At 49.0% G+C, this 27,486-nt stretch overlaps 1 protein-coding gene across 4 annotated transcripts in view; it reads left to right on the top strand.

Moving 5' to 3' along the window:
• The window catches only part of CORO2B (coronin 2B), a 134,192-nt gene that overhangs the window by 46,256 nt on the left and 60,450 nt on the right, over positions 1 to 27,486 (top strand). For 3 of the 4 annotated variants that reach the window (XM_074327508.1, XM_019725632.2, XM_019725631.2), the window contains exon 2: positions 18,076 to 18,276. The exons of the other annotated variant lie outside the window; for it this stretch is intronic. In XM_074327508.1, coding sequence (XP_074183609.1) covers positions 18,076 to 18,276 — 201 coding nt within the window. The remainder of the gene's footprint in view (positions 1 to 18,075; positions 18,277 to 27,486) is intronic. 4 annotated transcript variants of the gene reach the window in all.

Genomic DNA, 27,486 nt, shown 5'->3' with positions numbered 1-27,486 from the left:
TCTCACCAACCACATAGTTGCTCTGCAATGATCAGGTGACAGAAAAGAGAGGCCCAAAGCGGGTGGGAGCTGTGTCTCATTCATCCACTATTCACACAACAAGCATTCATTACGCCTCTGCTGTACATAAGGCCCTACAGGGGATACAGATGTTACAGACCTGGCCCCTACTCTCCAGAAGACTAGTCAAAAAGACATTTGGCCTCCTTGTGCTGTGAATCTGAAATGAAATTGGCATAATACGGGCAGGGCTGGGCTTGAAATATGAAGTGTTCTGAGAGCAGAGGGATGGAAGGAGTTGATCCTATTGAGACATCTAGAAAGGCTTCCTGGAGGAAGTGGCACTTGCACTGGGCCTCAGGGATTGTATCAGGTAGTTCAGTTATCATTTGCTGAGCTGAATCTTGTAGGGGCAGCCTGGTGTCCTTCTGTCTGCTTTCCCACCCCAAAGAAGTCATGGGTATGACTTCCTTTCTGCCCACCCCCACCCCCCACTTGCCCACATCTCCCAGCTTCCCCCCGATTAGCCAACTCGATTTGCTGTGTGTCTGATGTACCACCAGTTTGATGAGACTCTGTGCTGAAGGGGTTGATTTGCCCTCTCCTCTGTACCCAAAGTCTCCTCTCCCTGTCCCCCAACTGGAAATACAGGAGGAAACCTTCTATAAAGAGTCCCATCCACCACCAAAACACAGCCACATCAGTGCTGGAGAGAGGGAGAGAGGGAAAGGAGGGGCAGCTTCATTTTGGTGGGTACTTTGCACAATTAGTAATAATGATGATAAACATTCAACAGTAATGATACATTAACATAATGACCGTATATTGAGTGCCTTCTGTGTGTCAAGCACTTTGCTTTATCTCATTTAATTCCCACAGTAGCCAGCACGATGCCCCATAGCCTGCTTGTTAAACACACACCCAGTGGAGCTGGACGTCCTGGGTTCAAATCCCTCTGCCTTTTCCCGAGGTGGCCTTGGGCAAGTTACCTAACCTCTGTGCCTCAGTTTCTCCCTTGTAATTAGGGGAAGATAATAGCATGCCTTATTGGGTTGCTATGAGAATTAAGGTCTCCAAACAGGGCAGGATGAGAACCTGGGAGAAAGGGACCCCTGTGTCTCTGGGGACAGCTGTATGCTTCACCTCCAGACAAGACAGGGAGGAATGAACTGGAATCGGGTGGCAGAGGTGCTATGACTTCAGTGGAGAAGAGCTTGGGAAGTGAGACCTGCAAGGAGGTGTGGGCGAGCCATGGGATTGTGCCGGGGAGTACTAAGGAGGTCTCGGGGTTTTGTAAAGTTGTTGTCTCCTGAGCTGGGCTGGTCCACTGAGTAGTCAGTGTCTGAGAATAGCATTTAGGTCAGAAACGTTGGAAGGTAATTGGAAAAGTCTCCATGCGTCGCCGCCATGTACACTTGTATGAGTTGTGCCCTGCACAAGGGCACATGACAGAGCAGCAAGTGGAGGCTGAAATCAGCCCGTGTTCCTCTCACTGAGCTGTGGGCTCTGGCCCAGAGCTATGTCTGCCCAGACGAAGGGCACCTTTTCGTATTTCCATAAAAGTGCCCTACAGACTGGGGGAGTCCTAACTCCACAGGAAAAGTGAGTAGAGAGACTTTATATGCAGAGGTGAGTCTGCAGAGGCCAGATGATGCCAATGGGTTGGCACTCAGGGAACTGCGGCTTTGATTTTCATAGTGACCAGGAGGGCCTGAAGCAAGAACACAGCCTGGAACCAGGACTGGGAGGAAATGATGTGTGTGGAAAGGCTGAGCGCTGAGCAACTTCAAGGGCTTTGTAATGTGCTTAGGAAGTGGATGGGGGCCCGACAAAAGGGTCTGTGCCAGAAACAGCCTCTGTGGGGACCACATCAGGAAGATTTGGATGGGGCTGAAGAAGATACTAATTGAGAACCCTGACCCTGTGACGGTGACCCCAATTCACTGTGGAGTCAGGGAGGTTGGGCTCTTGAGCCAGCTGTGTGTGTGTGTGTGTGTGTGTGTGTGTGTGTGTGTGCATGCATGCGCCATGAGGGAAAGGAGAAAAAAGAGTACTTCAAAAAGCAGCACTCCCAAAAGGACAGAGGCACCACCACCCTTTCAGAGCTGCCTGAGGCCTTGTTTTGTCACCTGCATTGCCATTATGTTGGAAGGGAAAGGGAAGGGTGTTGGTGATAGCTCATTGCCCACCCAGCCCTATGCCAGATGTTTTGCATATGAGTATCTGACCTCATTTTCATCTTCACCCTTCTTTCTCATGGTTTCTGTCATGATGACAGCGTTCAGAGGAATAAAGAAAATGCGGAGGCAGAGGGGAATCTCCTTCCAAGTCTCAACAGTGTTGCTGGACCTGGGCAGTGCCCCATGTGGGTGGTTTTGTAGCAACGACAATATGAATCCGATTACTGCTTTTTTCTCCCAGTGGTCATCACTGTTACCCCCAGAGCTGTGCAACTTTTCCAGCAACTGCACAGGAGGCAGAGGCAGCTGCATTAGCCTACCCCAAGAAACTCTGCTGAGAGATGAGCGAAAACCTGGAAAGCGAATGGACGGCCCTAGGTGCTCTTTGCCATCTGTCAGGGGCAAGCCTGCTGGGTATGGGTGAGGCTGTGTGGTGTCTGCACCTCCTCATAATGTCGAGGTGCTTGGCTGTGGGAGAAGTGCCTCTGAGACAGACAGACCTCAAGGACACAGGTCACTGCAGTGTCCAAAGACTCAGACATCTGTTACCCCCTGCTCTTTCGTCTTTGTCTCTATCAGGTGGAATGCTCTGGCTACAAGTAACAAAAAAAGTCAACCAAGAATAACTCAAGCTGTAGGCATATTTATGGTTTATTGAGCAAGAGGCCTGGTGGGGAGAGGTCCTAGGGTTGGTTTTGTGGCTCAACAGTGTCATTAAGGATGGAGGCTTTTCCTATCCTTCTGGTCTGCCTTTTCATCATGTTGCTTTTCATCATGGGTTTGTCACCTCATGGGCTCAAGATGGCTGCCACAGCTACAGGCTTTATATTCTTAAATGCAAACAAAGGCAGGAAGCAGTGCATCAGCCAGTATATCAAGAAAGAGCTTTTATTACAGGTCTCTCTTCTTTTATTAATACAAGAAAAACTTTCCCAGAAGTCCCCAGCACAGAACTGGGCCATGGGGCCACTCCTAAGAGTAAGAGATGTTGGGACAGTGAGTACCCTTCCTGTAGTAGAAGTGGGTGGAAAAAGTGAGAAAGGCTGGCGTGTAGCCTGTCAGCAGCATCTGCCACACCTCCCTTATCCAGGCACTTGTCCCAATGCTCCCAGGAAACACCCATATGGCAGAGTCACGGAACAATTCTGAAGTGGTGTTTGACCACCCCCACCCCAAAAAGCCAGTCACTTACCCAACAATTGGTTGTTAACTGTGTGTGCAGGACACTTTAAGAGAGATTAACAGGCTGGAAACTACCCTGAGGAGTAGGCATTGTTATTCTTCATTTTTACAGATGAGAATGCAAGTTCCAAAAAAATGGATGAACTTGTCCAAAGTATGTAGGGTACATAGCCAGTGGTACTAGAATTTAGACCCAGTTCTGTCTGATTTTGAAGTTCCTGCTCTTTCCAGTCTTCAAAGCTGACATGTGGGCCGAGCTTACAGCCTTCCAGAGCCTTCTTGTTACATGTAAAGAGAACTAATCAGACTATCAAGTATATACCAAGTGCCCACTGGGAGCTACAGCCAGGAAACGCTGCAGGTGTTCAGGAAGGGTGAGTCCCCAGGGACAGGATGGTCAGAGATGCACTGGGGCCAATTCATTAGCCTGTTGACACCAGCAAACATACTAGAGAAAGTTCTGACACACCTACACAAGGGGAGCCCCTTCTTCTGAGCTGTCAGGGATGAGTCACTTCCACTTGCCAGTGTAGACTGGCTGCTGGAAAGGCTCGGGGAGCTGCCCAGGGAAGGCCACATGTTGTTTCTCCCCATGGCTCAAATGGGTCCTTTTGGTTGCTAGAAACAGACTCTCTCTGTTGGCTGTTAGTAATGGGAGGCAAGAGAGTGACCAGTAGGCAGGCCTCACAGACTCCCAGGGGTAGCCCCACACAACCAGGAATCAGAAGCCTGGAATGACGTTTCAGAGCTACCAGTGTGTGGGATCCCCCTGGTTACGTCTGCTCAAGCCTGGCCTCTGGGATGGTGATGTAGCTCTCTGACTTCTGCTGCCACTTCATTCTGAAAGGACTTGCAGGGCACCCCCTCCCCTCCCCCAGCATTGCATAACTCCAGGGGGCGCTAGTCACATGGTCAAGCTGTGCAGTGCCCTGCCTTCATGGCCTGTGTGGCAGCCCTGACAACTTCAGTGTGCAACAAAGATACAGATTCTTTATTTTCTCTGAAGCTACTCTGGTCTCACTCAGGGGCTCCACCTCACAGGGTCACGGTGAGGTGGCATCATCCAGTGGCATCAGTCTGATTCAGTAATTTAAGCAGTCCTGTGATGTGAAGGCTCAGCCTCTGGGGTGATTTGGTGTCTGCTTGAATGACTCTGATGGCCTCATCTCTCAGAGCTCCTCCTCTTCTCGCTTTTTTTCAAAATGGCATCTGGGGGTATAAATGGCTGGGGCTTATGTGACCTCAGGTATCAGGAAGAGGGACCCCTGGCTCTGTGCTGCTCCGTAGACATGTCCTGGCTGACATCCACTGCGGTATGGCTGGCCCATCCCATCCCGGGGTGTTCTCTGGGCATCTGCCACTGAAATTTACAGCTGACAAACTCATGGTCCATTTTTTCTTGCCCCTGATGGCAAAGTCTATCCCCAGCTGGATCTTTGTCTTACTAGCCATCCTGCCCCAGACCTAGACTGTCTTCCCCACAACCTCTGATGCAGCTGGCTTGCCTCTCATCATGGCAACCTCTTGGCGGCCTGTGGCTCTTAGCTCTCCCATGGCCTCTCTCCGGGCTGAGCAAGAGAAGCTGGGTTCTCTCCACCAGCCAAGAGCTGAAGGAGGCTCAAGAGTATATGCCTGGCCCTCTCTATCTGGCCATTTCCCTTGGGCATCTTAATTCTGTAAGGACACCTCTTATTTGGCCCAGGGCCATCCTGAACAGTGGTCTGTCTCTTTTTAGAATTCCAACCAAGAAGTTGGAAAGAAACCCCTCTACCCTCTGCCATCAGCACCACCCTCAACCTACCAAGCACATTTCCCCCTGTGATTTGGGTCAAAAGTATGGAAAATCAGGACACATATCTGAACATGCACTTCACCTTCTGCTTTGCTTGTCATTCTCACTCTTTCTATACTCGAGGAGTGGACTCTCCCCTTCCTCTGGTGTCAGACCAGGACCTCTCTGCGATCAGTCAGCCAAGTGACACTCCTCATTTGATAAGGGGCATCTCCCTACTTCAGCCTTTTGCCTCAACTATCAAACAACCTTTTAAAAACAAATTGTTTAAACTTACCTTACCAAGAGACCAGAGGGCCATGAAGGAGTGTGTGAGTAGAGACTGCAGTGTAAAGAGAAATGGGTTGAGAACCAGAAGTCTTGGGTTGAATTCCACCAGCCCTTATTGAGCACTTACTGCATGCCTGGTCTTGTGCGCTGCAGTGTAGGAAGGCGAAATAAAGCCCTTGAGGGACGCATTAGGCCCAGCTCCTTGAGTGACTTGTTATATGGCAAGGAGACTGTCAAGGGCAAATGAGATCATCTAAAATCCTTTTCAATTGATTAATGTAATTGATTAATTAATTAATCAAATTGATTTGTATAATAAATTTTTTATAGTAGTCCACAAAGCACTTTCACACACATTATTATTTCACTGGAGCCTCTCAACTATCCTAAGAAAAAGGTATGAATTATATCCATTTTACAGGTGGAGAAACTGAGACTCAGAGAGGTAAAGGGACTTAGCAAAGGTCACAGAGCTAGGGCTTCAGAGTGCACAGTGCTCCTTGTACTGTAGCTCAGGGACTGAAGTGGCTTCACCATCACCTGGCAACTTGTTAGAAGTGCACATTCTCAGGGCCCACCCTAGACTTCCTGGATCAGAAACTTGGGGTGGGGCCCGGTGTTCTGTGTTTTAACAGGCTCCCAGGTGATTTTGATGCTCGCTCAAGTTTGGGAGGCACTAAAGGAGAGCAGTGTTTCTCAAGTTGGACATATCTGCAAATCACTGGGGGGTCTTGTTAAACTGTGGATTCTGCTTCCATCCGGGGTGGGGCCCAGGATTCTATGTTTCTAATCCGCTCATGGATGATGCCAGTGCTTTCAGTCCACAGACAATACACTGGGGAGCTTGGTGGAAATGCAGATTCCCTGGCCCATTCCCATGTGATTCTGGATGCCTGACGTGGGCCCAGGAACCTGAATTTCTACAAACACTCCGGGAGACTCTGAAACAAGTAGCCTGAGGTTCACACTTAGAGGATCCCTTCTCTGGGTTCAAGCTCGCAGACATCCACCCCAGCCCCATTTTCTCCTCTACTCCCCCTCCCCTGGCCCTGAACCATCTATCTGCTCTCCTGCCAAACCATAGATTAAGGGGTGTGAGTGGGAGGCCATCCTTTAGAAAGCAGGGCCCTCAGTTCCTCAAAATAGGTCAGGAGTCTGGCAAGACCAGGCTCCGTGGCTGCAAATAGAAACCATCTGTTGGGCCTATGCTCTGAGTTCCACCACCCCTCCCTCGCTGAGTAGAGGAATACAGAACTCAGAACCTGGGTGGAGGGTGGGCACTTCCCTGGGCAAGGCCTGCCTACCCCAGACACTCCCACTGGGTCTCTCTGCTGAGAGAGGGGGCCCCATCCTGTCCTATCCGTCCACCTCTTCACCCCCACCCCCACTTCCAGGCAGGAGGCTTACAGTATGGATTGGTCATCCAGGATGACCTTACTGTGTGAATTTGGACAAGTCATTTCCCCATTCTGGGCCTCAGTCTGTAAAATGAAAGGCTGGATTTTAGTGGACCCAAGGGTCCTTTTCTGCCCTGGCAGGCTATGGTTCCATGAAAGCCTTTTTTGTGTCAGGACCGAATGTAGGAAAAGTTGGGCCGGCAGGGAGGCAGACATTTCCTTCCCCGGCTTTCTGCCCAGGTCAGATCTGACAAGTTGGGAACTGGCCTTGCAGATCCCGTAAGAGAGTGGACAAGGTTTGTGATCTGGGAGCAGCAAGGGGGGCTTTTGGAGGCTTTGAGGGGAAATGACAGTCACTCTTCCTTATTCCTGTCCTCTTATTCCTTCACTCATTCATGTATCTAGTAAACATTTATCAATACTGTATTAAGCCTAACAGGAAGCCCTGGAAAAATCAAGAAGAATGAGACACGGTCCCTGCCCTCAAGAACATGGGCAATAAATGCAAAGCAGAGACCCTGATGTCAGATCTGAGTTCAATCCCAGTTCTTCTACTTAAGTGCCCTTGGACAAGCCCAGTTGCATCTGTAAATGAGGATGATAGTTGTATCTATTCCTTGGGGTTATTATAAGGATTACAGGATGTAATGAATGTAAAATGCTTGGCTCATAATAAGCACTTAATAAATGTTGGCTATTGCTATTAGTATGATGAGCCAGGAAGAGGGGAGATGGGATGATGAGACAGGATAAAATCTGAGGGCTTCAGGAAAGACTTCCCAGCGCAGGGGCCATTGTGGGGGAAGTGGGAAGCTCTCCTGAAGCGTTCGGAGCAGAGGAGGCCGGCAGCTTTCCCCTCACGTGTCTGGTCCTGCTCAGCAGAACAGGAAAGCTGTGGGGATTCAGGGCGGAAGCCTACTCCAGGAATAGACTTCGTGCCTGGCGGGACTTGCGTTGGGTGATGGGCAGAGTGCAGCATCCATGGGTGCTGCATCTGTAGCTTCCCATCTGCAGACTGTTGAGAAGGCACCATCCCAACATGTTCTTTCCCACTAAGTTTGATCTGCTCCCTGCTAGCATGCAGGAGGCAGGACAGAGCTGGGCAGAGGGGGGGAATCACCATTTCATAGTTGAAAAGACTCGGGGGCTTGCCTAAGAGGCTATGTGAGCTGACAGGAGAGCTGGCCCGAAACCCAGGCATCCCACGTGTGCTCAGGTGGCGAGAAAGTCATTGGGTGACTCTAGATCATGACTTTCAGTGGTTCCTGTGCCTTCCAGCCAGCAACTCCCAGATGTGGGGGTTCAGTCTGATTCTTTTCTTCTGGGATGTAACTTTTGGGGCTAATGGATATTCTCCCAGCACTGTCCAATAGAACTTGTTTGCAGTGATGGAAACGATCTGTAATATGTGTGGTTCATTATGGTAGCCACGAGCCCCACGTGGCTAGTGAACACTCGAAATGCAGTTAGTCTGCAGAACTGAATTTTGTATGATTTAATTTTAATTAATCGGAATGTAAAAAGTCACTTTGGCTAGTAGCTACCGTACTGAACTCTGCAGCTTTGGCTTACTCTTAGGCACATAAGCTAGAGCAAATATTCTCAAACACAGGTACGTGCCATGTGTCCACAGACACATGCCTTCATAACTTGCTCCTCAGATGATTCCGCTGCGTAACCAGGCGAGGGAATCACCAGACCAGGGGTCTGGGTGATGCTATGCTGAGGGGACTCGTAAAAACCACACAGTTCACGTAGCTTCCCATTGTCCATCTGTCTGTCTCGGTGGCCTCTACCTCTTTTTCTGTCATCTTATTTCCATTGCAGTTTAACTCCAGCCCAACTGCACGTTCAGTGATGCCACACTGGAATGTTGAAATCAGCCATGGTGCGAGTATTTCCATCCCGGAAACTGGCAGACATTATAAACCAGGGCTCAGAGAGCTGGTTGTTAAGCATTTGCCAGCACACTGCTGCCCTAGACGCCCTGGCAGGTACAAGTGTTTCCCATGTGCCAAGCACTTTTTCAGGCATTGCTGATACTGCAGTGAACAGGAGGGAGACAGGTCTCTGCCCTCGTGGAGCTGACAGTCTAGTGGAGGAGAAGATACAAACCAGATAAGCTACATGGATGGTGTGGTGGATAACGGCGTGTGCTTGGGGACAGTCTCTGTGAGAGGTCACTTTTGAAGAAAAGACCTAAAGGAAGTGTAAAGGGGGAACAGCATCCTCACAGAGTCATGTCACAGACAAAGGGACCTGAGTCTCAGGTCAGCCTGAGTGAAGCGGAGCCAGGATTCAAAGGCAGGTCACCTGGCTGCAGAGCGCTCCCTCCTCCCCCCGCTGTGAGTGTGAGCTCTGGCTGGAGGTGGACCTTGGGTAGTGAGTTAGCCTCCTCCGTCCCGCACCCCTGCTGCAGTTGGCTGTGCCGTAGGGGACACGGAATTCAGAGACAGACCCGCAAGGAAATCCCGGGTCGCTGGGGACCCAAAACCCAGTGGATTCAGCAAACAGAGAGCATCTAAGAGAGAAGATGTGTGGTCCAGCTTCTTTGTGCTGGAGATTTCTTGAATGGCTACAACATCTTTTCGGAAATCTTGGAAGCCAGTGAGAACCCAGGGTCCTGGGCTAGACCATGAAATGGCAGAGTGACATGGTGGGTCTCCTGGCCCAAACACCTCCTATAGGAGAAAAAGGAAGGATCTGCCTGAGGGCCCCCACTGAGTTAGTGGCTGAGATGGCCAGAACACAGATTTCTGGCATCTTTCCTCGCACCACAGGTTCTCAGATTGGGTTCTACGTGGGCCAGGGTTCTGCAGTGCAGTTCCAGAACCATGGCTTGAAGGTGCTCCCAGCTTCCTTCTCAACGTGAATGCAGACACCTCGGGCTTTGCCCATTCTACATTTTGGAGTTCTGAGTAATAGTTTATTAGGAGAAAGTGTTCTCCTGCTAAAAGGAAAAGATCCTAGCCATTCATTTTACAGAGGAGAAAACTGACAGGTAGAGTCCATCAGTAATTACTGCCAAGCCTGGCGAGCTTCTCAGGACCACAGGCTGATTCACTTCTGCTCCCTCGTTGAGGAACACTGTGTCCCCCCTGTGTGCCCAGCCCTAGGATCGGCAAAGCAGAGCTGGCTTTGAGATGGAGGAGGGTCATGTGATCAGCTATTGCTCGTGGACCTAGAATGTTACGGCCGAATAAACAGGCACATTGATAATACTAGTACCCGATGCTCATTAGAGTGGCACGCCATTTGCAAAGCCCCTGTCCTCTGTTCCCAGGTCTTCATCCTCATAAGGATTCTGGCGTGTAAGTGTGGCTGATACCCACACTTCATGGAAGAGGACACTGAGCCTGGAGAAGGAAGGTGACTTTGTCCCACGCCACACCGCTAGTGACTCAAGCAGGGCTGAAAACGCCAGCCTTTCTCTGACAGCACATGAACAGGGAGGGGCTGTCCCACCGGTCCTGACGGGCTGCCCATGGGAACGAGTGCCCAGCAGCCACCAGGGCACATCCCGGGGGTCTCCTGGGCTTCCCCTGCTGACAGCTCTCTAAGGATGTAGTTATGAGCTCCCCGTTTACCTGAGCCAGAGACAAGAGAAAAACTGCCCTCAGATATTTTTGTGTTCCAGCTGAAGGACTGGATTTTAGCCATCACCATCTAGAAAAATACATCCGCCGGCCACAATAATTCATTTTCAACATCAGAGGAAAGGATACAGTTTTCTTGTGTGTGGTGTGTACATAGTGATTATCTCAGAGGAGAAAAAAGTCAGCCTCCATTTCTTAAGAGGCTATAAGGGCCATTCAGCAGTGAAATGAATACTTCTTCCTTCCGGGCCATTCCCCTCTCAGAGGGAGACCAGGATGGCCCTGGGCCCAGGGAAAGGCCACCAGGGAGCTGGCCCAGCTGCTGCACACATCTGGAGGCTAGAGCCTCTCCCACTCTCCTCCTGACCTTCAGCCCAACCCACTCCTTCTCCTGGCAGAGCCTGGCTTCCCCAAGTGAACACTTAATTGAGGTCAGAGCCTCTCCTGTCACAGGAGAAAAGAGAGGGTAGAATATGTATTTGGCAAGCACCCACCCTGTGCCAGACTCCTTGCCAGGCACTTTGCATTTGGTCACTTCATTGCATCCAATGTGCTGGGCGACAGCATTCCCATTATACAGATAAAGAAACTGATGCTCAGAGAGGTTGAGTAACTAGTCTAAAGTCACACAGTTAACAAATGGCAGAGCCAAGACAGAAACCTTTGGATTCTCTCTGACTCTCAAAACCCCACCTGCTGTACAGTTTCTGTACACTTCTGTGTATTTTGTGTATATATGGAGCAATGTGGGGGATTATGGGTTTGGGTGCGGAGGCTGAAGGAGGAGAACAGTAGACTAAGAGTCAGAAGTTCTTGACTGAAGTCTTGGCTCTGCCACTTTCATAGCTTGTGACTTTGGGCTAGTCTTTTAACCCCTGTGAGCCTCAAATTAGTCATGTCTATACGATATGTTTTCAATGGGATTGTAGTATATGCCCAGCTCTACCCACTGGTCAGCTGGGAGTGATAGTGAATGAGGTGGTGTCTAGAGAGGGTCATGGCTGTGGCTGTGGGTGGTTTTTAAGGCGTTCTGCAGGGACTGGTCCCCTTGCTGATACTGTGCTGTCAGCAGCAAGGGACCCACTAAGCTCCAGCCTCAGAGCTGTACTGAGTTCAGAGGCCTTGGTGTCCTGGTAACAAGGAGCCAAGAGGAGATGGGGCTGCATGACCAGATGGACAAACATTACAGAGGAAGGACTTGGACCCAGAAATGCTAATGGGTGGAGGGTAATGACCATATCCTCATCCTGTGGGCAGGGGGATGGCGTCAGCCTGAAAATGAAACTCAAAACCTCAGCAGCTGAAGTCACAGACATGGGGTGAGGTTCTGAGGAGACTGCACCTCGTAGCAGCCAAGGACCCGGGCACTTGTGCCTGACCTTGGCTCTTGCCCTCCCACCATCCTGAACGATTATTCAACCAGAGCCACTAGGAGCTCCTGCCAGAAGGGAGCCCTGGGCCAGGCCTGGGGTGGGGGGGAGCTGTGCAGGGGCCGGGAGGAGATGGATGATCAGATAACTTACAATCTAGTAACAGAGTGAGAAAACATGCATACCTACAGCTAAAAAGAAGTGGCCAAGAATTAATCAGCTCTGCGGGATGCCCTAGTGGGAGATGGCAATTGCCAGGACAGCCGTTGTCATTCAGAGTCACAGCAGCCCAGCTAGGGAGGCATTACAGTCCCTGTTTACAGAGGAAGCAGGTCCCCGGCCCAGGTGGCAGAACCAGAGTTCCCGCTGGGCACTCTGTCTCCAACGCTCCTCTCTGTCACAACACAATGTCTTTCATAAAGTAGAGGAGTGAGTGCTATTATCTCTGGGCTGGAAGGCCATCTAGTGCCATCCTTTGTTCCACGTTGCCCTTGATGAGAGATCATCTACCTGAATCTTGATCCCCTCCAGGGACAGGAAGCTCATTACTTATCAAGGCTGCTTCCTTTTCCATCTCAAGCATCTAACCATTAAGAAAGTCTTTCCTTTGGGGGTGCTCAAATGTATCTCAGTCTGGTCCTGAAAGGTTCAGAGAGTGTGTTCTGCCCTCGCTAGGACTAGCTGGGGGAATCCACCAGGATCCGGGCTGGGTTTGGGGGCAAAGGGCAAAGGACCAGGTTTTTGGGTCACCACTTGACCACCCCCACTAATTTCCTTGTGAGGTCTAGCCCCTCCTCCAGGCCTAGCTTCAGTGTGGCCTCCTCCTTCTGGCAGAGTAGAGAGGAGCCTTTTCTCTTCCCTACCTGCACACCCATCCCTCTGAACTCAGAATGAAGTCAGCGGCTTAGTAACCACAAGTGGAATGGTCAGGCTTTCCAGGCCTACAGACACCCCTCTTTGGCCACAGTGTGTGCTGGGACCTGATCTGGCCTCCTGGGTCTTCCAGCTTTCTGTCCACCACCCTCCAGAACAAACCCTTGGCACTAGCCAGCTGGCCGCCTCACTGCCACCAGCCTGGCCAGGTGTATGCTCACACGTTCTCTATGCCCTCTCCTTCCCATCCTCACCCCCAGCCAAGCCAATTACTAACATTTAACCTGCATCAAATCAAGGCTTTACGCCCGGCTCCTAAAGTTTCTAGGGAATATAGGACTGACTTTGAAGATACCACAGAGCAACACGAGACAAATCGATGGAACAATTTATAAGAAACTGACTTGGGGTCTTCAAAGTCAATGTTACTTAAAAAAAAAAAAAAAATTTTAAGTGATGGGAGTGTTCTAGATTTAGAGGAGGCAAAAGAGAGATGAAATGAAACACCAAATGAAACACACGGGAGCACTGCGGCTCCCCACCCTGGTTCAAAATGCGAAATAGCTGAAAGAGGCATTTTGGAGAATTTTGACTATGAGCTGGCTATCAGATAGTATCAAGGGATTGTTAATTTTCTTAGATGTGATGTGCCAATGTAGGAAATTGTCCTCCTTTGTAGGAAATGCACGCTATGCAATAAAGGAATCATGACGTTTGCAACTTCCTTTCAAATGATTCCACAAAAGAAAACAAAAAAGAAAGAAGTACACACACACACACACACACACACACACACACACACACTCACTCACAAACAAGTATGGCAAAATGTTAACGATAATTAAACTAGATAGTGGGTGATTATTGTACCGTTTTCCCAACTATTTTTGTATGTTGAAATATTTCATAATAAAATGTTAGAGAAAATGTAATATGGACTACAGAGTCAGAAAGAACAGATTCAAATAAACCCTGTGCTTGCTAACTGTCTGAACTTGGGCTGACTGTTTCTCACCCTGTACTCCCACCCTGTAGTTCCCACCTTATGGCGAGTTATGAGACTAACCAGTGTGTGTAAGCACAGTGCCTGGTGCTCTCAGTGCCCAGTGCAGGCTGGATGGCCTCCACGCAGCCCGCCCTGATTCCCTCTCTCCTTCTCTGACCTCCCATTCCTGTAGCACTTACCGTTTGTATAGTCTCTTTGCTACCAGCTATCTGTTGGATTACTGTAAACTTGTCAGGCATCGGTCTCATCTCCTCCACTAGCTTGTAGGATATTTGAGAGTAGGCTCTGTGTCTGGTGCTTTTCAGGGCACCTCTCTGTAGACTGGGGCCATGGGAGCAAAAGTGATATCAGATCTCAAATAGGACCTTGCACCTACGTTATCTCATTTTGATTCTTCAAACAACCACACAATGTCAGAAATTCTGGATCTCATCTTAGAAATGCAGTACCTGATGCTCAAAGATGCCAAGTGTCATCCCCAAAGTTAGGAGGAGTCAGATGGGGAGTGGAAACACAGAACTGCAGAGTCCGAGTTCAGTGCTCTGCCATGCACACCTGCTGTGGGTCCGTGTGGGGTGAAGCTGCAGGCTCAGTGAGGAGGCAGCATTGAGCAGCAAGAGCCCCAGCCTCCTTCTGCTAGTCCTGAAAAAGCCTTGCACAGAGAATCTCTATGGTGATCCAGCCCCAGTCTGCCAGCCAATAGGGACAGGCCAGTGCCTGGCTTGCTGAGAACAAAGCTCTTGGACAGACACTCTCCATGTTTTCCCAGGAAGCAGGCCTGCATCATTCTAGAGCCTGCCGGGAGCCCAATCCCGGGAGACATGCTCACTGGAAGAACATGCCTGCTGAGTGCACACCCCCAACCTGAGTGCTCTGGGCCCCCAGAACACAGCATCCAGCTCAGAAATGCCACTTGGGCTGTGAGGGGCAACATGAGATGTGTTCAAGAATGCATGCAAGCATGTCCACGAGGAGCCTTGGCCACAAATGCCTCTTTGCTGCATCCACACCCTGAGGAATGGGGAGCAGGGGAGATGGCGGAGAGAGGGAAGAAAGATCAGGAAATAGGACAACACAGAAAGAGAGAGAGAGAGAGAGAGAGAGAGAGAGAGAGAGAGAGGAAGGAGAAGGGTGGTGGAAAAGTGGAGGAGGAAGAGGTAAAGTCAGATGGGACAGCAGACCCAGAAACAGCCAACAATATGGCTTCACCCAGGAAATACGCATGTGGTGTAGAGTCCATCAGGTCAGTTTGCCCGGATGTCCCAGGAGCTCTGGGCCAACACATTTCCCAGAAACCCATGTTGATCCCCAGCCATGATAGACACAGGTTGGGGGTCCTGAGGGCTTGAGCTCAGACCCCACGCCTCAGCCTGCAGGGCTCTGGGGTATTTGGGAAGGACCAGCCCTTCCTCTGTGGCCTCATATTCTGCCCTATTAAGTGAGCATCCAGAGGGGTGCCAGGCCTGCGCTGGGCACGTCACAGCCACTTGGCACTGACTCCTCCACATGCTTGGAGATTATTCGCCTCCTTTATATAAGAGCAGCTGGAGGTGGCACAGAGAGTTTAAGTGGCTTGCCCAAGGCACACAGCTAGACGCCAGCAGAGGCAGCACTTGCTTCTAGATCTGCATGGCTCCCAATCCCTCACAGCCACCCATGAGACCGACAGTGAAGTCCGCACTGAGCAAGTATACAGCCCTGAGCCATGATAAACAGGCCTCGTTCAGCCCGTCCCAGGTGCCTGGCCGTGGGCTGTGCTGGGGGTGGACAGGGAACCGTAGTCCTGCTCACCAGGCTTGGGCTAGGAAGTGGCTCCCTGAGCCTTGCCTTCTGCTGGAGGCTGAATTGTACCCGACTTTCTCCCCGCCTGGCTGAGCTCCCCTCAGGGAGGGCCTGGGCCTGTCATGGGCTGGTCTCCCCAAGGCATCCAGGACCCATCTGAGCTGCCCAGGACGAGCACAGACTAGTCTTCAGTCCCACTCAGTTCCTGGGGTCACTGCCTGCCATCACAGAGAGAGCCTGTGACAAGGTCTAGACTAGGAGCCGAGGCAGAGGTGCTGGCTGTCCAGGGATTCTGAAGGGGCTGCTATGAGCTCTGGAGTCAGGGTTGCATGGGGCCCTGAAGGCTAAGGTCGGGCTGGGCAGAGAAGAGGGGCGAAGGAAGAGGAGGTTGGAAAGCGCAAGCTCACCACCACCTCCTTTCTCTTCCATGGTAACTGTAAAATCTAGAATGTTCTACCTGGAAGAGACAGAGTGATTTCCAGCACTTCCATATCAGATTGATTTTTTTTGCCAGGTGCATGTACTATCCATGCTATATTTTTCATACTATTTTTCTTTGAATTGATTCATTATTTTTTAACTTAACCTTATTAGCAATACTGTCTATGAAACCATGCATTTGACATGCAAGTTATTTTTTTTCAAGTTAAAATAACAACATAACCACTAAAATTAAAAACTTCATCTCTGTACCATGGAAAAGCACTGAGGGTCCGACCACCTGGGACTCCACTCTGGGATTGGCTCGCGTAATCCTGAGCGGGAGTCAGGTGCCCAGAGAGGGGAAGGGGCTTGCTTGAGGTTACACAGCCAGGAGTGACCAGCCAGGCTCCTGCCCAGTGTGCTGGCCTTTCCAGCAGGACGTTGTCCTGAACGGTCTTGGACAGAAGTCAGCGGAGAGAGGAGAAGGCGGGCGGCAGGGGGTACAGCATGGGCTGAGGCTGGGAAGTCAGAGGAGTGGAGAGGAGGGAGACTGACCCTGCAGGGTGGAGGTGACCTGGGGGAGTGGAGAAGAGGTGGGGGGTGTGGAGAGGGTTTGCCTGAGGGTGAGGAGCCTTCCCTGGATTCACCTCATTGGATCTGAGCTTCTTCTCCTTCAGTAAAGAATCCTGGGTAACTGAGCTCCTGACTTTATTTAAATCAAATGCCAAGTTTTGCTTTCAGTCAAATTCCCAGAGTTGGTTTCCTGATTCTGTGACTGTTTCCTTTTGTTTCCCTCCCCTTGGAAACTTCATATGAAGAACTGAGCCTTCTCCTTTCTGTCCTGAGATGGGGTAAGAGCCTCAAGGCACATCAGGAGATTTGGGAGGACGGGGAGGGGACAAATAATGGCAAAGTCAGGCCAGAACCATGTTCATTTCACGCAGCATTTATTGAGCTCCTGCTGTATGTCAGGCCCCAGGCTGGGTTCTTGCTTGTGGCTCATTAGATGCGTGTCTGCCAGGACAGCGCCTACCTGGGCTCCACCTGTGATGGCGTCCATTTGTAGGGTTCCCCATGGGAGGCACCATCCGACAGTGAAGCTGGACTCCACTGTGGGCTGCCCACCCCGTCCTCACTCACCCACTTGTGCACATCTGTGTTCTCCCCTGTGCATACATGGGACAGGTATACAGTAGGAGCCAGTTGGTTGGTTGGTTGGTTGGAGCCTGTGTCATGGGTGGTGGGCAGAGAGGGGTGGGGAGGGACACCACTCCATTCTCCAGAAAGGGGCTCAACCTTCAGTGTGCTTCTGTCTCACTGTGGGGGATGTGAGCTGGATTAAAACACTAATTTCTGGGCTCCATCCCCCAATTATTGAATTCAGTAGGTCTGGATTGGGGCCCAGGAATCAACATTTCTAACAAATGAGGCTCAGAAACCTCCCCTACACCAGATGGTCTTTGATTCAGTTGATCTGTGGGCCATACATTAAGAAGCCTTGCTCCAAAAGGTAGTCTGGCATAGGAATATGTCTCAGATTTCCAGTCAGGAACCTGTGTTCATGACCCTACTCATTCGCTGTGTGATCTTGGATAAGTCACTTCACCTCTCTGTGCCTGGTGCTGAAGATGATGATGGCACATAGGACAAAGCGATTTCTGAGGGTGCGCCTGTGGATTAGAAGGCCTAGAATCAGAGGAAGGGATGATAATGGGTGGTCGTTTGCCTCCTTGAACATAGAAGGGACATCTTCCTCTCACACGTCACCCTCAGCGATGTGCTCTCTGTGAACACCCAGCCTCCTCTGTCCACACCTCCTGTCCTGAACTGAGCAGTTTCTGGCACACAGTAGGCAGCCTATACCGGTTGTGGGGTGGATGGTCTGCCCTATCACATGGCATGTCCCTTGGAAGTGAAGGGTCCCTGCATCCTTTCTGGGAGGCAGGATGGGCATGTGCACCAAAGGCAGGAAACTCATGCCAGTCTTGCTCCTGTAGGACTTCATTAAACGAGTAAGTCCGCTAGCACAGGGCGGGCACACAATTCTGGGAGACTCCTTCCCCTCTCCCTGTGTCCTGAGGGCGGCACCAGGGCTGGCTCACTTCCTGCCTCCCTGGGGAGCAGCGACCCTCTCCCAGGGTCCAGCCCAGGCCCTTACGGAAGCAGTGACCAGCCTGACCCTTGTCTCTCCTGGCCCCTCACAGATGTCCTGGCGACCGCAATACCGCAGCTCCAAGTTCCGGAACGTGTATGGGAAGGTGGCCAACCGGGAGCACTGCTTCGATGGGATCCCCATCACCAAGAATGTGCACGATAACCACTTTTGTGCTGTCAATGCCCGCTTCCTGGCCATCGTCACCGAGAGCGCAGGAGGAGGGTCCTTCCTAGTCATCCCCCTGGAGCAGGTAGGCCTCCAGCACCTCCCTGGCCCCGGCTGCAGCTCCAGGGCAGAGAGAAGCCCTCCGTGGTCACTGTGGGGCCTGTTGCCCCTATTTCTCTCTGTCGTCCCCCCCACACCTTTTGCTTCCTCATCATGTGTCCAGTGGCTATGCTTTCCCAGGTTTTCCTGAGATTAACCAGAACAAGTGCAGACTGAGTTCCAGGAGACCTGAGATCCGTTACCAAAACTTCCCCATAGGTGTGTACTTGGACAAGTCACTTCCCTCAGGGTACATGGGGTTCCCATTAACCTGAGGGGCTGGACATCTGATCTCCAAGGCCAGGTCCGGCTCTACCATTCTGTGTCCCAATGTCCTTTTGATTTGGAGCTGGAAGGGGTGAAGACCCAGCCATTGGGCACATTGGACATCTGCAAAAATGACCACTCACTTGAAAAAAACACACACAAAAAAACGCTACTGCAAGCTCTCTACTGAGAGACTAGGAATCATTTACCTTCTCCCTCATCCCCCACCTTCTATCTAAACGTTTCCCCTCCTCTGTGGCTGCATTTGTGAATATAGCAAATTAAATCTGCAAAACCTAGATCATGAAATTTTGAAGCCCTGCTGTTCAGGCAGAGTCCCCAAAGGCCTGTGGGAGGTCATGCGCCCCAGGAAAAGTGCTTGCTGTCAGTCCCGCTTGTTTATCGCTGAGCTCTCCCTCCCTGGCCTGACTCATCTCCACACCCAGCCTCCACCAACTACTCAGGGGGAGGAGGAGGTGCATGGGAAGGGAGCCTTGGTTATTGAAACCATCAGCTGGTAGTGGGGGATGGATTTTTCCAGTCTCTCCTGCCTACAGTGAGAGAGCTCAGAATTGGGAGAGACTGGGTCAGATCCTCCCTTCCACCAAAGAAGCAGCTACAGTGACACTGAGGACAGAGCCTCAGGCACAGAGAGGTCCAAGGGGCAATGCACTTAGTGGTAGGAGGTCTGGGTTCTAATTGGGCTCTGCCACTTGCCAGCCATTTGACCTCAGGCATGTCACTTACCCTCTCGGTACTTTATTTTCCTGGAATGGTATAATGATCCTAAATCCATCTACATCCGAGACGTTGGCATTGAGTGGGTAATGGACATGAAAACTCCCTGTGAGCTGCATGACGTGTTTAAGATGTTTTGCTACTTTCTTGGGAGAGTCGTCAGCTCTGCTCCTTGACTTTGCAGATGCCCTCAGTGGCTCTAACACATTGGGAAGGATTCTGAAACGTAGCTTGCCTTCTCTCCCGAACCAGATGGGTTCAGATATCTGTCTACCTCGGGGACTAGTTCAGCTCCAGCCACAGCAAGGCTGTAGGTCCCCAACAAAGTTCTTACTAGGTCTCAAGCCCATTGCCACCCCCTGCCATACTCTACTTCATGGCTTGCTAAGGTCAACAGTCAATGCCTCATAACAGAAGTTAATTCCAGATGGATCAAGGACGTAAACATTAAAAGAAATGAAAAGAAAAAGAAAAGCTGCAAGTATATTAGAGGAAAATGGGGAGAATTTTTTTAAATTAAAGTTTATTGGGCTGATAATTGTCAGCAAAGTTACGTAGAATTCAGGTGTATAATTCTATAATACATCCTCTATAAATCCCATTGTGTGTTCACCACCCAGAGTCAGTTCTCCTTCCATCACCATATATTTGACCCCCTTGTCCTTCTTCTACCATCCCCCTCCCCCCTTACCCTCTGGTAACCACTAAACTATTGTCTGTGTCTATGAGTCTTTGTTTCTTCATTTGTTTGTCTTGTTCTTTTGTTGTTTTCAGTTTTATATACCACATATCAGTGAAATCATATGGTTCTCTACTTTTTCTGTCTGACTTATTTCTCTTAGCATTATAATCTCAAGATCCATCCATGTTGTCGCAAATGGCACTATTTCATCTTTTCTTATGGCGGGATAGTATTCCTCTCTTGGGTATCTACCAAAAAAATCTGAAAACATTTGTCCATAAAGATATATGTGCTCCGATGTTCACTGCAGCTTTGTTTACGGTGACCAAGACATGGAAACAACCAAAGTGCCCTTTGATAAATGATTGGGTAAAGAAGTTGTGGTACATATACACAATGGAGAGCATTTTTAAAATTATGCAATGAGGAAAGGCTTTCTAAGCAAGATAAGAATCCCCAAGCCATAAAGGAAATGATTAATAGAATAATTTTTTTAAAAAGGTAAAGTTTCTGTACTACAGTGAGACATGTAAGCAAAATTAAAGGCAAACTACATAACTGAGGGCAATAGTTACAATATATAACAACAAAAGATTCGTGTCCAGAATATATATGCATTCTGGAGAAATCAATAAGGAAAAGAACCTAATAGATAATGGGCTAAGGATATGAACAAGCAATTCACAGAAGACAAAAATATATCTTTTAACCTATTAAATAGGAAAATATTTAAAAGAGCAATATCTTTGGTATTGCCAAAGTTGTAAAATAGCAGGCACTCAAATACACTCGGTACATTTGATGTATGACATCTCACCTGGTGAGATGTAAATGGAAGCAATTTGGCAATATGTGTTAACATTTAAAGACGCATGTCCACTGGCCTTGCATTCTACCCCTAGGAATCCATCCTAGAGAAATATTCTCAAGTAATGTTTGCAGCATTTTTTAGTACTTGATTTTTTTTTACAAACATCAATTTTTTATTATTTCCAATAGAAATAAAATTTCTCTCTGAAATTGCATAAAACTTTCTAAGCTCTTCCTCTCAATTTCTATAACAATACCAAAGAGTTTTACACTATCAGTAGTACTGGTCTACAGTATGATCAGGTTTTGTAAACATTTCATGGACAGCAGGAAAGAAAGTACTCTTGAGTACAAAGTTCTCTCTATTGAAATATACAGTGTATCTGTACATATGCATGTACTGTCAATGTATACATGACTTTTCAACTTTATTTGTTCACATTCTCTGATACATTTTGTTTAATTTGATTAATAAAGGGCTGATGGTGCTGGCTTTGGCAGCACATGTACTAAAATAATAATGGACTGATCACGATGGCTCACACTGCCAGCTGGATTCTGTTGTTTTCTCTCATTTCACAAAGTTTTCACTTTATATAAGCACTTGATGATTTGTGCAACACTTCTATAATAGTGAAAATTATTGGGAAATTATTAATTATAAATTATTAATAGGAAACAACCTGCAGATCTATCAGTTAGGAAATGGGTGAACAGCTTAGGGGACACCACACAAAGGGACACCATGCAGTCATCAATATTGATGGTGTAGAGTGGTAGTTCTCAAGTGTTTAGCCTGAGAATCACTTGACACTCTTACCAATACAGAGCATATTCAAACTAAAAAACGAAGGAATTTCAAAAATATGTATTTGTTAATTCACTTAAAATAACAATAATAAACCCATTTTATGTTCTCCCCAAAAACCATATTTTTACCAAAAAAAACACCTATATTTTCCAAAACAAAACAAAAAAAATTGATGGGATGAATGGCATTGTTTTACACTACTTTTGCAAATCTCTTTACATTTGTCTGGCTTAATAGAAGATGGCAGAATTTGCGTATCTGCGTCTGCATTTAGCCTGTTGCAACATCACACATCGTGCAGCCTCTGGAAGACTCCACTGTGCACTATGGAGAGAATGAGAGTGAAAAGACAAATAATGTCTTCAGATTATTATGAAATAGTTTTAACCTAACAGATTCCCTGAAAGAATCTTGGGGATCCCCAAAGGTCCCAGACCATACTTTAAGAATATTTAATGAGAGAAAACTGTTTATGAAATGCTATCAAGTGAAAAAAAAAAAAAAAGTAAAATATTTTAAATATCCCATTAAAAAAAATCTATGTATCCGTCTACCTGTCTGGAAAAGACTGAGAGACTATATACCTAATGTTAAAAGTGGTTATCTTAGACCCCATTTACCCTCTTCTAGAGCCCCGCTCCCCCCTCAACCCTTAACCTCTAGTAACCCCTAAACTTTTGTAAATGGGGTCTAATATATGGTGATGGAACAAGAACTGACTCTGGGTGGTGAACACACAATGTGAGATATAGATAATGTATTACAGAATTGTACACCTGAAATCTATGTAACTTTACTAACAATTGTCGCCCCAATAAACTTTAATAAGGAAAAAAAAGTGGTTATCTTTGAATACTGGGATCATGGGTGTGCTTTCATTTTCTTCTTTTTCCTTAGGTATATTTTCTATAGATGAACATTTAATGTTTTGTTCTTTAGGGGGGAAAAAAATCTAATAAATGTAGTTTGCTGACATGAAGAGGGAGCCCCCCTGAGGTTTCAGAGGTGCAGTTCAACACTCCTTATGTATGTTGCAAATGTTTTCTCCCAGAGAGAAAATGCAAAGTTAATGGAGGTATCCATTGTGAGGGCATAGGGTGGTAGTGGAGGTGGTGGGGGTGGAAAGGGGGTGGTGGTTCCGGGTGGCTGGGAGAATGGGGCAACTCCTAGATCGGAGTAGTTCATTTAGTTTGAGGCAGGACCCTGGATTCTACAGAGCAGGGTCCCGCCCCCAAAGAGGGGCTGCCTGGGAATCAGGGCCAGTTCCCCTCCTCCCCCGCTGCCTGGGCCAAGGCTGTTGGTCTCCTGCCCCTGTGATCTGGGCTGGGCCTGCTGTCAAGGGCCTGGTGGAGGCGGAGAGGCAGGGCTGATAAATAATAACAGTACTGCTGCGTTCAGAACCCCCACATTATCTCAGCGGAGATGAGCTGCTCCATGCTGGTCGATTTTCTGGGAAGAAGTTTATATAATTTAAGCTCCAGGTTTTCTCCTTCAGTTTGATAGAAATCTTTCCGAAAACAGTCTCCTGTGTAATTCAATACAAACACAGAAAAGATTTTGGGTGTTTCCTGGTGAATCCTAATCATTGCTTTGAGCATTAATTATGAGCTGTGAACACACGGGGCACACTTGTCCCATTGTCCCCTGTGATGGCCCCATGCTGTTCTCCTGAGCAACCAGAACGCCACAGCAGCTTGTCTGTTTCTGTTCTTTTCTGAATTGTGTTCCATCTGCTGTCAGGGGTCCTTCCCGTTCCTTGCTTGCTACTCTGAGAGGTTGGGGCCCGATGAGACCAGCACGAGCCCAGGACCCCCAAATTCCTGAGCCTTCTGAGAGAGGCTCCCACTCTTCCAGGGGGCATCTCTCCCTTTGTTCCGTCTCCCACAAAGCCAGTGTGGCTGAGATTTCCATATTTGTGAGTAAAAACTTTTCTCCAGGGTAGGAAACCATGTCACAGCAACTCCAAACATTCATGATGATGCCTTGCCTTTGCCCAGCACTCCGGTCTGACAAACTCTGTCTTAGTCAATCCTCGCAGGGGTACATAGAGCCATCCCCATTTTACAGTTGGGGAAATTGAGGCTGCAGAGGCAGGTATGCAGTTGGTCAGTGCAGGGGCTGGACCTGAAACCAGCTCACTTACTTCTGAATCCATGACTCTTTCCACAGCCCAGGATGGCTGGCTGCAAACCTCAAGTGAGTGGATTTGTCTTCCCCAAGGCTCTAATTCAGGCTGCTGTTGTGAAGGCCAGCTCCTGTTTGTTCCCTAGTTAACATTCAACAGCCAGCTCTCTCCTTTCTGGAGTGGAATGTTAAGCTGCAGATGGGAGAGCAATCATCACCCTGATTGCCTGGCACAGCTGGAGGGGCCTTATGAATATTCCAGAGACCAGGCAGGGCGCCCAGGTCTGATTAACCACTTGGGCCTCCCCAAGTGCCCCCCACCACCACCCTTTTCTGCTGTACTCCACCAGGGCTGCCCATTGCCTCCAGATCCAGGCCCAAGAAGGCCAAAGCTGGAAGCAGCCTTGCATGTCTAAGCTTTAATCAACTACCTGGTACCCCAACTGGCAGCTGGTAGAAAGGACTGAAGCCTGGCCTGGACATCAGGGTCTGGGTTCTCCTCCTAACTCAGAGGGTCTTAGCCCTGGCTGTAGTGTAGAATCACCTAGGGAACTTTGGAGGGTCTAACATACCTGCTCTTTTTGAATCTTACCTCAAGTCCCGTGATGCAAGTACAGCTATTTCCCCATTTTGAAGATGAAGAAACAGGTTCAGAGAATTCAAGTGACTCCTTCAAGACTGCACAGCACACAAGTGGCAGAAATGTAAACCCAGGGCTCTCCCAGCCGCATGCCTTCCCACTTTACAGAGGGTTATGGAGAGGCATGTCTATAGATGTGCCTTATTATTACTGTCATTGAATGTCTCCAAGGACTTCCTTGGACATTAATTCAACCAGTACTATATGAGCTCCTCTGATGTGCCAACACCACACATGTCCACCTCTTCTGGAAGCCAGGAGAGCAAGCATTTTCTAGACTATGGGGAAGCTTCTTCTCTGAAGGACTAAAGCAACAATTTCAGTCGGCAAGGAGAGGTGGAAAGAGGTGTCCTGGAGCAGGACCACACAAGATAGCATCATTCCTTCAGTCCTGGGACACGGGCTGGGCTCCCAGCCCTGTGCCAGGCACTGGGGACCCAAGTAGCACCAGGCCTGGTCTCTGAAAGGCCCGGGGCGCATCCCATTGGCGGGCCAGACCGATGGGAGTTCTCTGAGAAGGTCCTGCCCATGTTTTGCTCAAGGAACCAACTCGATGGTTCATGGAGGGAGATATTGATTGTGTCCATCTTAACTGCTCCTGCCAGCAATTCAAAATGACTGGCACTATCTATTGCATTCTGCGGAAACTTGAATCCCTGATTAATTTATGTTCCGATGTAGCTGTATGTAATGAAAATAACCGGATTTAGGGTTGGGGGTGTTAGGCTTGGTCTCCAGGTGGGGGGTGGGGGTCACTTGTACCTCCTTGCGCAAATGTCCCAATGTCTGTTCAGTCTCAATGACCCGGTGGCAGAACATTTCGCCCTTGGTCTGAGGGCTGGAGTGCTGCATTCCTCTCCCCCAATCCACTCAGTGGCCTCCTCTTTGCTTCTTCTTCTGTCTCTGTTGTTCAAGGGTGGGAGGCCTGACCAGGGCTAGGCCGTCATTGCCACTATCTCTGGCTCTGCAGACGCGGATGGTAGAGGTCGGCTGGGGAAGGAATGGTAGTAAAAATCCACAGGCATCTGAGTGGAGAAAGCAGAGCCTTGGAGCAGGAGAGAAGCACAGGACAGGGGCTAAGAGATCAGGCTCTCAAAGCAAACAGAACTTCCTTGAATCTCTGCCTTGCCATGTAGTTGCTGTGTAACCTTAGGTGAGTCATTTAACTTTCCTATGCCCTAGTTTTCCCTTCTGCAAAATGATGGGGTTGGGCCATATGATCTCTAGAGTTCACTTTAGCTCTCACATTCTGTTCCCTTCTAACACCATTTTAGTCAAATATGGCCTCACCAATTCGGTGCTGGTAGGTACTGTGAAGAATACAAGAATGGCTTCTTCTCATCCCTCAAGGCCCAACTCAAAAGGGCCAAATGGGCTTTCCCCATCACAGTACCTATTCAGAGGCATTTTGTGTCTGTCATTGTTAGAGTACTCTTATATACTTCCTTAGTTTCTTAGGTGGTTAGTCTATCCATCCATCCATCCATCCATCCATCCATCCACCCACCCACCTTCCTACCCTCCCATCCATCCATCCATCCATCCATCATCCATCCAACAAATGTTTATTGAGCACCTACTATGTTCTAGTTACAGTTCCAGAACCAGGGATGCAGCAATAAACAAGACCAAGTCCCTGTCCGCATGGAGTTTGCAGTTCAGTTAGCTGCCTCGATTGGACTAAGAGTCCCAGAGGGTGGGGAACATGTCTGATTTGTACAGGGCCTGCACACAACAGGTGCTCAGCAGGAGGCCTTGGGCTGACCTAAGGCCAGGTCTTCTGTGTCCTATATCCCCAGCTGGGTTTTCCCTTTAAGGGTCCTAGGTTCCCCCTCCTCTCCAGGTCCCAGGGACAATGTGGAACCCTGCAGGGGCTTCCCACACTGAATGGGGGCTGCATCCTCCCCTTCAAGCCCTTAAAACAGTATTGCCCAATCCAGCTGCTCTCACTCTGGAATCGAACCCCGCCATTGGCAGACCAATTAGTTAGCTCTATGACTCACAGTATGTTTGAGGCCTAATATTAAAAAATTGGGGGAAAGTGCCCAGCTCAGTGCCGAAGACTGTAATAAAATCAGATGTTTTTGCTCACCCAAAGCCTATGCCCCATTCCAGATTTCTGTAACTGCCCCTCTCCATCACTTCCCACAACCAGCACTGAACTCCTCAGTCCTTCTGTCTCCATAAAGAAAACCCAAAATTTCCGTCACTGCTCCCCTCTGTGGAGAGGTCTCCCTTTCTCACCGGGGGGCAATTCAAAGAGCCTTTTCCAAATCAATTTTTTCGATCTTTCCTCAATCATTCTTTGTTCTTCAAGCTGAGTTCTGCTTGCTGCAATTTGCATCTCAAAGCGTGTGACAGCCTGAATGTACAGTAAGTGACTTTGGGAAAGGTGGAGAAGGCACTCTGAGGGAGAGAGAAGTGGCAACTTCATTCCATTTGTCTGGGGCTGGAGATTGACAGCGTTGCTTTGTGTTTTTCCCTTTTTTGGAAGAATGACTGCCTATTTTTGAGAAAAGTGAAGGCGAGCCCTTCAGCAGAAGTGGAAGTGTGGCTCCTTTCCTTTATTTCGCAGTTATGGGATGGGGCGTTCTCTGGATTTGAGGTACAGGAAGGGGGCCAAGGATGCAGCCTGGCTGGTGGATCTGCTGGAAGGTGAGAGAATCCATCCCTTGGGCCAGGGCCTCCACTAGATAGGTGCTCCTAAGCTCCATTACTCTGGTTCCTAACAGAGCCAGGGAGGCTGGAAAGAACAGGGCTGCTTCACTAGGACTGTGAATTCGGGACTGTGGGCCCTAACTCTGCCCAGGGGCACCGGCCTGGACCCAAACCAGTTTGCCAGCTAGCTTGATCTGCTTCCCATTTCCTTCTAAGGCCAAGGAGCCTCCCACACCTGTAGAAATCATAGTTCCATTCCTTAGCTGTGAACCCCTGGGCATGTTACCTCTCTGTGCCTTACTTTCTCTGTTTGTGAAATAACAGTGGTACTTGTTTCTCAGGTGAAGTGATGATTAAAGGTACTGGGTAAAGCACTTAGTGTGTGCTCAGTCAGTAGGAACTGTGGGATGCCAAGGGCTTTCTCCATCCCCACCCCTTCCTTGTCCACCCAGAAATAGCTGTGAGC

The sequence above is a fragment of the Rhinolophus sinicus genome, linkage group LG03, assembly GCF_036562045.2.
Source record: "Rhinolophus sinicus isolate RSC01 linkage group LG03, ASM3656204v1, whole genome shotgun sequence".
Taxonomy (NCBI): domain Eukaryota; kingdom Metazoa; phylum Chordata; class Mammalia; order Chiroptera; family Rhinolophidae; genus Rhinolophus; species Rhinolophus sinicus.
This window is presented reverse-complemented; position numbering and strand designations above follow the sequence as displayed.